At 40.5% G+C, this 12338-nt stretch overlaps 1 protein-coding gene across 3 annotated transcripts in view; it reads left to right on the top strand.

The window, feature by feature from the left end:
- Positions 1–12338, top strand: part of SLC23A2 (solute carrier family 23 member 2) — a 137557-nt gene that overhangs the window by 108880 nt on the left and 16339 nt on the right. For all 3 annotated transcript variants that reach the window (XM_040247906.1, XM_040247909.1, XM_040247908.1), the window contains 2 exons: positions 8302–8422; positions 9090–9246. In XM_040247906.1, the coding sequence (XP_040103840.1) occupies positions 8302–8422; positions 9090–9246 (278 nt within the window). The remainder of the gene's footprint in view (positions 1–8301; positions 8423–9089; positions 9247–12338) is intronic.

Here is a 12338-nt window from a genome sequence, read left to right on the forward strand (position 1 = left end):
GACAGAGCTAATGCAGAAGGGAGATCCTGGACCAAGTTTTTCCTTCCTAGGGTTGTATAAAACCCTAAGGAAATCTGTTGAGGTAGTAGCATCTAAAACTCAGTGTCTTAAAAGGGCCTTACTATACAGCTCTGCACATACTTAATTTTTTAAGTGCTGCATCTATAAACATATCTGAAAAGAATGTTCCTTGGAACATGGTTTGGGAAAATGCTGCTACAGATAATACAGTAAAAGGGCAGTGTATTTATCATTTCAGGAACTCAAGGATGATTAAATATTAGAAATTTTAATTTTATTAAAATCCACTATGTTTTTTATTTAAAAAACATGGTGATGATTTTTAAAAACTGAACCTATGTTTCAACTGCAAACTGTTAGCAGTGATAAATATGATTTTTAAATGCCCCATACACCTTACTTGCTTCCTGAGAAACCTGTATGCAGGTCAAGAAGCAACATTTAAAACGACATGGAACAATGGATTGGTTCAGAATTGGGAAAGAAATACGTCAAGGCTGTAAATTGTCACTCTGCTTATTTAACTTATATGCAGAGTACATCATTCAAAATGCTGGGCTGGATGACTCACAAGCTGTAATCAAGATTTCCGGAGAACCGGAAATATCAGCAACCTCAGATATGCAAATGATACCACTCTACTGGCAGAAAGTGAAGAGAAACTAAAGAGCCTCTTGATGAGAGTGAAAAAGCAGACTTAAAACTCAACATTAAAAAAAATGAAGATCATGGCATCTGATGCCATCACTTCATGGCAAATAGATGGGGGAAAAGTGGAAGCGGTGACAGATTTTATTTTCTTGAACTCCAGTATTACTGTGGACGATGACTGCTGCCATAAAATTAAAAGATGCTTGCTTCGTGGAAGAAAAGCTATAACAAACTTAGATGGTGGATTAAAAAGCAGAGACATCACTTTGCTGATAGAGGTCTATATAGTCAAATCTATGGTTTTTCCAGTGCTCATGTATGGATGTGAGAGTTGGACCAAGGCTGAGTGCTGAAGAATTGATACTTTTGAACTGTGGTGCTGGAGAAGACTTTTGAGAGCCTCTTGAACAGCAAGGAGATCAAACCAGTCAATCCTAAAGGAAATCAACCCTGACTATTTATTGGAAGGGCTGAAGCTGAAGCTCCAATACTTTGGCCACCTGATGCGAAGAACTGACAAATTGGAAAAGACTCATGCTGGGAAAGATGGAAGGCAGGAGAAGAAGGGGGTGACACAGGATGAGATGGTTGGATGGCATCATCGACTCAATGGACATCAGTTTGAGCAAACTCTGGCAGATACTGAAGGACAGGGAAACCTTGGGTGATGTAGTCCATGGGTTTGCAGAGAGTTGGATACGACTTAGTAACTGAACAACAACATACATTAATGGTGAAAGACTTAAATTAGACTGCCTGTTGTAATCATAAACTGAGATAAGAATGTTTATTATCAGAATCATTTAAAGTTCTGAATATGCTAGCCAATAAACAAGACAAAATAAAATAATATGGATCAATGCAGGAATAGGGAGAAGGGCTTGATGACTTGTCCTTAACAATAGTTAAAGCACGTTGTAGGACTTAGTACTGTGATCTGGGACAGGGTAGATATTGATAGCGTAGAACAGAAAGGATGGAAAAGTGAAAGTGAAGTCGCTCAGTCGTGTCCGACTCTTTTCGACCCATGGACTGTAGCCCACCAAGCTCCTCCGTCCATGGGATTCTCCAGGCAAGAATACTGGAGTGGGTTGTCATTTCCTTCTCCAAATAGAGTAGAACAGAAAGGATAGAAACATGACCAATAAAAAAATTAATACTTAATATATGATGTTTGAAATCAGAGGAGAATGAACTGTGTAGAAAATAATTGTTTGGGAAAAAGTTAGATTTCTGATTTATATCAAATTACATTTCAGTTGAATTAAAGACTCAAATGTAAGGTCTATAAGGAAACCTATATTAAATAGGTTAGATGAAGCAGATAGGAAAAGAGAAAGATTAATTTTACCACTGATTAATTTAAAGCTCATATCAAAAACCATTGAAACTAAATTGTAAGTGTATCTGAGAAAATACAGCAAACTCCATAAGAAAGGCTAATGTTCCCAATTGATAGAATGTCACCAGTTAATTTAAAGGAGAGAGAGTCCTGGTAGAGTAATGAATGAAGGATGTAGTATGAACAACCACTTAACAAAAAAATAATAATACAAATAACCAATCAGTGTTTAAAAAGGGCCACCTTCACTTGTTGTCATTATGCATATTTACACGGAAGGGGACTCTGTAGCAGTAGGAGTATTGGTGGCGGGTCACTGTGGTCTCCTAAGTCAACCAGTAGGTGTGGCCTTTAGAGACAGACTGTCTACAGGGGAAGAGTCAGTGTGGTGAGCTAGTATCTGCCGTTTCTAAACCCATACATAAATTCTGAGTGGGAACAGTGTTTTTCCTGAAAATATTTTTCCGTTCACTTTTCTTAGGGATAACTTAAAACCTATTCAGAAGTAGAATAGTTTAATAAATTGCCACATACCATCACCAAACATTCCAGAAAAGTCTCATTTTACCTATTTCCCCAAATTCATTGAGATTCTTGGCATTTGGAGTTTAATAATAATTAAACAGAGAAATCTAAAGTAAAATAATAGTCCCTCCCACACAGCCCATCCCTCAAAAAAATCTTCTCTTGAATAACTAACAATAATATAGTGTTTATCCTTCCATATTTTGCATTATTGCTGCAGAAATACAAATGTGCACATATACAGCTTTATCATTATTTTATAGTTTTTCACCTCAATAATTTGTTGGGGTCACCTTCCCAAGACAGTCGGTTTAAATCTATTTCATTCTTTGTGCAACTGCACAATGGTAAGTAGTATCAAAAAGTCTGTATTAAACTACTCCCAGGGGATGCAACAAACAGTAAAGAATCCACTTGCCAGTGTAGGAGACGCAGGTTTGAGCCCTGGGTCAGGAAAGTCCCCGGAGGAAGAAATGGCACCCACTCCAGTGTGCCTGCCTGGGGAGTCCCACGGACAGAGGAACCTGACAGGCTGTAGTCCATGGGGTCACAAAGAGTCAGACATGACTGAGCGCGCACACGCACGCGTGCACACAAGCCATTTCCCAGTTGATACACAAGCATGTTATTTAAAATATTTTCTGTTGCAGACAATGCTAAAATACCTATTTTCATGTCAGTGAATATTAAAATAAATGATGATAGTGTTTTTAAATTGATGAAATTGATGGGAATTTAAAAGTATAAAGGCCTTCCCTGATAGCTCAGTTGGTAAAGAATCCACCTGCAATGCAGAAGACTCCAGTTTGATTCCTGGGTTGGGAAGAGCCGCTGGAGAAGGGACAGGCTATCCACTCCAGTATTCTTGGGCTTCCCCTGTGGCTCAGGTGGTAAAGAATCTGCCTGCAGTGCAGGAGACCTGGGTTTGATTCCTGGGTTGGGAAGACCCCCTGGAGAAGGGAATGGCTACCCACTCCAGTATTCTGGCCTGGAGAATTCCATGGACTATATAATCCATGGGGTCGCAAAGATTGAGACATAACTGAGCAGTTTTCACTTTCACTTTTAAAAGTATTAAACCCCCTGCTACAGTGAGTAGGAAATGGACATTTTTAAAAATTTATTTCACAGAAGTATAATTTATTTACAGTTTTGTGTTAAATTTCTGATGTATAGCAGTGATTCAGTTATACATATATGTGTGTATATATACACACACACACATTTTTTTCATTATGATTTATCACAGGATATTGAATATAGTTTCCTGTGCTATACAGTAGGACCTTGTTTTCTCATTTGGTTTTGGTTTTTTCTGGCCAGGCCACACAGCGTATGGGATCTTAGTTCCCTAGCCAGGGATTGAACACATATCCCCTGCAGTAGAAGCATGGAGTCTTAACCATTAGACTGCTAAGAAAGTCCCAGGACCTTGTTGTTTATCCATTCTATATATAATATTTTGCATCTGCTGATCCCCAAATCCAAATCCATCCCACCCTTACACCACCTTGACAACTACAAATCTATTCTCTATGTCTGTGAAGCTGTTTTATAGATAAGTTCATTTGTGTCATATTTTAGATTCCAGATGTAAGTGATAATGGTATTTGTCTTTCTCTTGACTTATTTTACTTAGTATGATAATCTCTAGATCCATCCACGTTGCTGTGAATGGCATCATTTCATTCTTTTTATGGCTGAGTAGTATTCCATTGTGTGTGTGTGTGTATCACATCATTTTTTTTTAGTATAGGTTATTTTAATTTTGGGCTTCCCTTGTAGCTTACTCGGTAAAGAGTCTGCCTGCAATGCAGGAGACTTGGGTTCAATCCCTGGGTCAGGAATATCCCCTGGAGAAGGAAATGGCAAACCACTCCAGTATTATTGCCTGGAGAGTCCCATGGACAGAGGAGCCTGGCAGGCTACAGTCCATGGGGTCGCAAAGAGTCGAACACGACTGAGCAACTTTGACTCGATTTTAATTATAATTGAAGTCTAGTTGATTAGTTTCTGTACCACATCTTCTTTGTCCATTCACCTGTTAATGGACATTTAAGTTGTTTCTGTTTCTTAGCTATTGTAAATAGTGCTACAGTGAACATTGGGGTACATTGTATCTTTTTAAATTTCTCCAGACATGTGCTCATGAATGGGATTGCAGGATCATATAGCAACTCTATTTTTAGTTTTTTGGGGAACCTCTATACTGTCTACTGTTTTCCGTAGTGACTGTGTCAGTTTACATTCTCACCAACAGTGTGGAGGGCTCTCCATACCCTCTCCAGCATTTGTAGACCTTTTTTGGTCTGATCTTCAGATATATTATTTCTGGACTTCGTAATGATGGCCATTCTGACCAGTGTGAGATAATACCTCATTGTAGTTTTGATTTGCATTGCTCTAATAACTAGTGGTGTTGAGTATCTTTTCATATGCCTGTTGGTCATCTGTATATGTTCTTTGGAGAAATGTCTATTTAGGCCTTCTCCCCGTTTTCCAATTGGGTTGTTTTTTTGTTGTTGAGATATATGAACTGTTTGTATATTTTGGAAATTAAGCCTTTGGTGGTCACATTAGCAGATGGACATTCTTGGTCTCTTTCAGTACCCTTCATTGTCATACTGGTTTTTGTTAAACATCACCATTCACGGGGGAGTTAGAATAACTTGGGCACCATATATGTTTTCATCCTTGAACTGGTACTGATCTGATGATTTTGTGGTGGCACCAAGTCAGTGAAGTGCCTGCCTAGGTGAGGTAATAGTAGAGTGGCAGCCAGCTGCAGTCCACACTTCATTTGGAGTGTGACTGTGAAGCAGCACTTGACTGGCTGTCAATGGAACTGATAATTCCATTTCAGCAATTAGAACTGTTCCCAGGAACAATTAAGCTTAACTTTGAGAATCCTCTCTTCCTGTCAACTCTACCCTAGGTTATAAGAGAAAGAATGAACCCCTACAGGTGATGAGACATATTATGGTATACCTTCATTGTTTGAATATGGGAAGCTGTCCCACACCTGCCACACGTGGGGCGCCGGACACATGAGGACGTGCTGGGTTCTGCTCCAGGAGGCCACCGGACCACCTGCTTCCTGCAGCACTCAGCGTAGCTGGACCAAGAGTGTAGGGCTTGTGACAGAGAAACTTCTGAGTCAGCCCAGACACCCCTGCCCTCACAATGTGGCAGCGTAGTTCAGAACCCAGGCTGTAGAGCTAGACCCCTGGCCAACTTAGCTGCGTTATCTTGGACTGCTGGCTTTCTCTCTGTAAAGTGAATGATTATAGCAGCTACTGTGGAAGGGTAGGCTAATGGGCGGGAAGACCAGTGCATAATGTCTTGAGACAGAAATCTCTCAGGAATATTGTTTATATATGAATATATTGTATGGGCTCCCCAGGTAGCTCAGCTGGTAAAGAATCCACCTGCAATGCAGGAGACCCCAGTTCAATTCCTGGGTCAGAAAGTTCCCCTGGAGAAGGTAGCTAGCTACCCACTCCAGTATTCTTGGGCTTCCCGGTGGCTCAGATGGTAAAGAATCTGCCTGCATTGCAGGAGACCTGGGTTCGATCCCTGGGTTGGGAAGATCCCCTGGAGGAGGGCATGGCAACAGTCCATGGGGTCACAAAGAGTCAGACACAACTGAGCGACTAAGCACACGTGCACATATATGTGTATGTATAATTTTTAAAAATTTATTTGTGGCCGTGCTAGGTCTTTGTTGCTGCTTGGGCTTTTCTCTAGTTGTTGTGAGCAGGGGCTACTCTAGTTGCAATGTATGGGCTTCTTATTGAGGTGGTTTCTCTTGTTGCAGAGCACAGGCTTCAGTAGTTGAGGCTCCTGGGTTCTAGAGCACAGGCTCAATAATTGTGGCACATGGGTTTGTGCCGGGGTCCAGCCCCGGTGGATCCAGGGAATTTGAAGGGTGGACGGAGTCGGCGAGGAAAGAACTTATTTATTTATTAATATAAGATTAGATTAGGAAACAGTAGTGTAGTAGAAAGATTAAGTGGAGGAAGAGGGCTGAATAGCTTGGATTACGCGGAAGACCAATAAAATTCCAGACAAGGAATTTGCACCATCTACATTGGGCCACCGGCGCTCGCTTGAATATCTAAGGGTGCCTCGCCTTAGGCTCCCTTTCGCGCAGGTCTTAACAGCCAGGGCAAGTAAGTAGACTCGGCGAGCCTCCGCGCCCCAGATGGAAATTCAGCCTGAAATTAAAGTAAAGAGACACGGGGGAAACCAGTCCAGCGACTGGCTCCTCTTCTATTGTTTAGAAGGCCTTATATACCTTTTAGATTGTACATAGAGATCAATGGGTAATACAAAATTATATAGTGTTAGCAGCCCAGACTCTTTCTGTATATCTTTTTGTATACAAAAGGTCTCAGGTGATTTACGTTATCTTTTGGCCAAGAGGCTTGTTAACACTTTTTGGCTCTCTTTCTTAATGAATGTTAATTTCGTTTCCCCTAAGTGTTTTTCTTTAATCTGCATCTCCTTAAAGCGCTAAAGTTACATCTCTATAGAACAAAGGCGTAGTGGGTTATAACAAAGAAGGTACTTAACTCAAAGATCTAATGTTGCTAATACCAGGTCTACTACTTATTTTTCTATATACCAACTATATCTAAAAATAAAGGATATGAAAATTTGGCAGCAAGTATTGGCTCAACAAATGAAACTTTTAATCAGTCCTATTCTAATGACTTTGACTCCTTGGAAGCCCTTACATTCCTAGGATGTTTTAAGCTTCCTGTGCCTCCTGCGGTCAGGAGGCCTCAAACAATCACATGCACAGCTGTACGAGTCCTGCAGGCAGGCTAGAAAGCCATCAGAGGGGTTTTTGGATTGAAACACTCTTTCAAATGCAGAAGACTAAAGCCCTGAATTGACTTTTTCTAGAGAATGTCAGAAAAGTGGAAAAGCAGGCAGATTCTTATTTTTTGGGGGGTGGATGCTCAGGAAATGCCAGGGGGAACTCCTGAAGTCTGATCACGGCCTTGGTATGTCAGCTTCCTCCCTCATGACCTTGTCACGGGTGGGATTCCTCACGCTGGCTCCCGACAGGTTTGTTGCTTTGTTGCATGTGGGATCTTCCTGGATCAGGGATCGAACCCGTATCTCTTGCATTGGCAGGCAGAGTCTTTATCACTGAGCCATGCTAGGGAAACCCAGGAATATTATTATTAATATTGAATGCTATTGTATATAGCTTTCTTAAATATTTAAGTTTAGTTTTTTCTTTTCAAAAGTAATTTATGTCCCTTCCAAGTAAATCAGAACATACAGAAAAATGAGGAATAAACCAATCCTTGTGAGCATGTGGATCATGTCCTTCTTACCTGTTTGCATTCATGCATATGTGTACACATGCACTCTTGTGTGGTAGTTGCTTGTTTTTTAGTTAATTTGTACTTATAATTTTACTATGCAGTACGTTGTATCTGGCATCTTGTCTTTTTCTTCACATAGCGTGAACTTTTCCTATCAGTATGTACATTCTTTGTTTTTTCTTCATCTATTAAAGAATATTTAGCTGAAGCATTTACATGACAATCTCATTTCCATATCTAGAAATGTTAAGATCTAAAAATGGCATTTCCAAAAGACATTTCCCAAATAATAGAGGAATAGCAGCTTTCTAGAGAAATGAATTGAACACATGTGGTCAATTTTGTCATTGAAACTTTGAGTATTATTTTTAACATAGATGTAACAACCTTTAACCTAGTTCATTTTCTTTTTCTCCTCAGGACTATTTTCCTAGTATTACTATTTTCTCAATATGCCAGAAATGTTAAATTTCCTCTCCCAATTTACAAATCCAAGAAAGGATGGACTGCATATAAGTTACAGCTTTTCAAAATGTTCCCTGTGAGTAATTACGGGTTTTTTGTTTTTTTGAGACAGTATTGCATTTGGTTCATATGTAAAATGTTTATAATGAGAAGAAGGGGTTAAGCAGATGGTCCTAAGGGACCATGTCTGTGTGTTGATATCAGAGTACTAATGACCACCCAAATCATCATGGACCTAAATTTTAGAAGTGGTAGAAGTTTCCAGTTCTGGAGTCCCTTTTCAGTTCAGTCACTCAGTTGTGTCTGACTCTTTGCAACCCCATGGACTGCAGCACACCAGCCTTCCCTGTCCATTACCAACTCCCAGAGCTTGCTCAAACTCATGTCCATCAAGTTGGCGATGCCATCCAAGAGTCCTTGGAGTCTTTTTAACAGTACATAAGAGGACATTGATTCTCCTTGGAACTGAGGGAGGTCAGAATCCACGTGGCCTTTTCAGGCCCATTGTCCATTATTCTCATTTTACTGGCCAGTTTCAAATTAAATAACTTTACTGTATGAAACTACTCTCTCTAAATGTGATTCCATTCAAGGAATAGGTTTTACGCAGATCCTTTATGTGTTTTTTTATGCAAAGTACTGATGGGCTCTGAGATATAATAATCCCACTGCAGGAAGGCATGTTTTGCTAGCAACCACCACTTCTGTTGGCCTGACAGAGCCTTTTCCTTTGACCACTTCAGATCATCCTGGCCATCCTTGTGTCCTGGCTACTCTGCTTCATCTTCACAGTGACAGATGTCTTCCCTCCTGACAGCACGAAGTATGGCTTCTATGCTCGAACTGATGCCAGGCAGGGTGTGCTGCTGGTAGCCCCGTGGTTTAAGGTCCCATACCCATGTAAGTATTCTGGTGGCTAAGAGTGGTCAGGAGCCCACAAGGATCCAACCTAGAGGAGTTGTGAGTTGGCAGAAAGCTCTACCAACACCAAAGGCCTTCTTTGTTGCAGAGCATGCCCTGAAAGTTGTACCATTCTGGCCTTCAGAGGATCAGATAGCAGAGAAGGGAGGCAGGAGGCTCTGTTTCCAGAAGACTGTAGAGACTAACCAGCTCTCTTCTCAGTTTGTACCAGTTGATTATTTTGGTTCCATTAGGACAAAATCCCAGGTTCAAGGAGCCTCTTGCCAGATTTGAGCTCTAATGGCCAGGATTTGAGGTCAGCTGCTTAGAAAGGCAAGTATAGAGCTGTACAGTACCCAAACCACCAAAATGAACAGACTTGAGTAGGAGTGGCCTGAAGATTAGTAGACTGCTCAAGCCTGGTGGAATTTGTATAATCTTTCAATAGGTAGCCATAATCATTTTTTTTTTTTTATTTGGTCACACCTGTCAGGTAAACTAATATTCACAAATAGACAATTGATCTTAAGTTATAATTTCATTGTTGGGTAACTCTTGGCCAGGTGGCAAGGGTGTTTGAGCCCCAGCTGTGAGGTACCACTTGGATTCATGTGTAGCATTTTCTGGACCCCAACCCCAGAAGTGTTTTGTGTGAACCCAGTGATTATTACGTGCTTGTTGTAATGTGAAGACTCTGTTCCCAGCATTTAAGGTTTTTATTAGAATAAAGCCTGAGCTTAGTCAGATTGTGCCAGTTTACACCCCTGTCCAGTTGTCACATTTTCATATTTTCTGACAATGAGGAAAAGCCAAAAATATTAAGATTGGGTCAAAGATAAATGTTCTAAGCATGTTAAATGATATTGATTCTGGCAGTTGTTCCTCCTGGTCTTAACGTATTTACAAACACTGTAAAAAGTTTAGTCTTTCTAAAGCATTTTGAATCTCATCAGATTATATGATATAAGTATGTATTTATGTATGCCTGTCCCCTCCATACAAGGTTCATAAACATACATGTAATCTGAGGTAAATGAGATTAAAAGTCAGTTGATAAGGGAGTCAGGAGAAGGCATGGGAGGGGAGGTAGGAGGAAGCCCCCACCGCACATATGGGTGGTCCTCTCTGCCTGTACATGTGGCTCCCAAGATGAGCAGAAATATTAATAGAAACACAGAGCGGGCTGTCCAGGAGAAGCAGCTCTGTGTGTGTTGAGAGATGAGACTTTGCTCAGGGACCATGAGGCCTGTGCACAGGGAGGCATAACTAAGTGGGCAGGTCCTTAACATTATGATTGCAGAGGGTGCTGTCTGGTTTCTTTTCACAACAGCCCTTGAGTGCTACCAGCTCCTCTATTGCCAGAGCTTCCCTAGATAAAGAGCTGTTCCCTCAGCCAGAAGGGTGTAGTCTTACATACTTCCTAATCCAGAGATAAGTTTTCATGTATCTTAATCCAGAGATAAGTTTTTATATATCTAGACCAGTAGTTCTGTCTTTAGTATGCTAGGAATTACTTGGACTGGTTGTTAAAATACAGATTTCTTGTCCAAATTGCAAAAGTGTCAGGCTGAGAAACCTTGCTATCAAGTAACAAACTAAAAGTTCTAGATAAAAAGAAAGATGAAATAACAGGCTTAAATAGAAAGCTGGAAGCCAACAGGTTTAAATTTTAAATAAATAATCTGAAGGAAAATCGGTCAGAAATTAAGATTACAAATTTTAAATGTTGAAGTAAATGGGATAAAGATTTTAAAAATCTTGCTGAAGATTTCAGGCAAAGTGTGGGAGATAAGAAAGCAATTAACGTAAAAAGTCTGAGAAAATAAAAGGCAATTTCTGATAAATAATAAATGGCAAAATAAAATAAGACTCCCACCCCAAAATCTAGATACATAAATGAAACCATATTGCTGTAAAGATAACTGTATCAAAGGTTATTTAGAAAACACAAAATGTTGCTTGGTAAAGAAATCATCTGCATGCGAAGAATCTATTCCAAACCAATCTAGGGACAAGATGTTGACCAAACCAGTTGCTGGTGGGTCTGCACCTTGAACCCCTGAATACAGACTGCCTCAGCATCCCCTGGTCAGCTCCCATGGGGTAAAGTGAGCTCCAGGAAGGAAAAGTTCTGTCCATACACACACCCAAGGGATATTCTGTACATCTTACTTTATGTGTTATCTTTCTACTCCCAAACTTGGGGTTGATCCCATGACCTAGTAGACAGAAGCCAAGGCCCTCCAGGGTGTTGGTCAAGGCCTTCCAAACCCACCTGCCCCAGGCCTCCTCTGGTGAGCAGCAGCCTATTTCTCCCCGGCTCTGTCCATCCACTGATTGCCCATCCAGAACGCCTTCTCCACTCTGTGTGCTGCTTTCCAGACTCTTCTTCAGCAGGGTCTGTGGCACTTCCTGACTTCCTAACTGTACTGATTGCGACATCCAGCCATTGCCCTGTTCGAAGTCTTTTAGTGTCCTGATCCCTCAGTATATTGTTGGCCCCTGCACAAGATATTTTATACATTTCTCTTCATGTACTTTCTACTTAGTAGCTCTGTAATAACTAATAGTTCAGGGAAAGAAAGTCTAGGTACTTTATAAAGAAGTCTATTCAGTTTAACAGTGAAGGTTCCTCATGCTGTTTTAATTAAATAAGATCAATGGTTTTCAATGTCCAAATAGATATACTTTTAAATCTGGATACTCAAAATGAATCTACCTGGGGTCTTTGCTTTGCTTTCTTAAAGGGAACTCTTTAATTTTCTGTAACATGGTGTACTTTAAAAAAAAGTGCTGGTATTATACTAGAAAAGGGTTGACAACACTTTGTGCCATGCTCTACTGTTGTAATTTAAATTTGCGTGATGACTTTTCACTGCTTTTTCATTTGATGCCTCCCTCTGGACAGGAGCACTGTTTTGTACCATGCTTTGCACAGCAGGGCTAAACATTCTCTGCATACAAATACCCATCCCAACATAGCAGGCTGTGTTAAATTCTAATTTAGCAGACACTGAGTGTGGCTTTGAAGCAAGAAAGAGGAGCACCCACCTCTTCCAGTCAAACAATTTCTTCTTTTAAATAAAGCAGAC

This window comes from Oryx dammah, unplaced genomic scaffold (assembly GCF_014754425.2).
Source record: "Oryx dammah isolate SB20612 unplaced genomic scaffold, SCBI_Odam_1.1 HiC_scaffold_10, whole genome shotgun sequence".
In the NCBI taxonomy this organism is placed as follows: Eukaryota; Metazoa; Chordata; class Mammalia; order Artiodactyla; family Bovidae; genus Oryx; species Oryx dammah.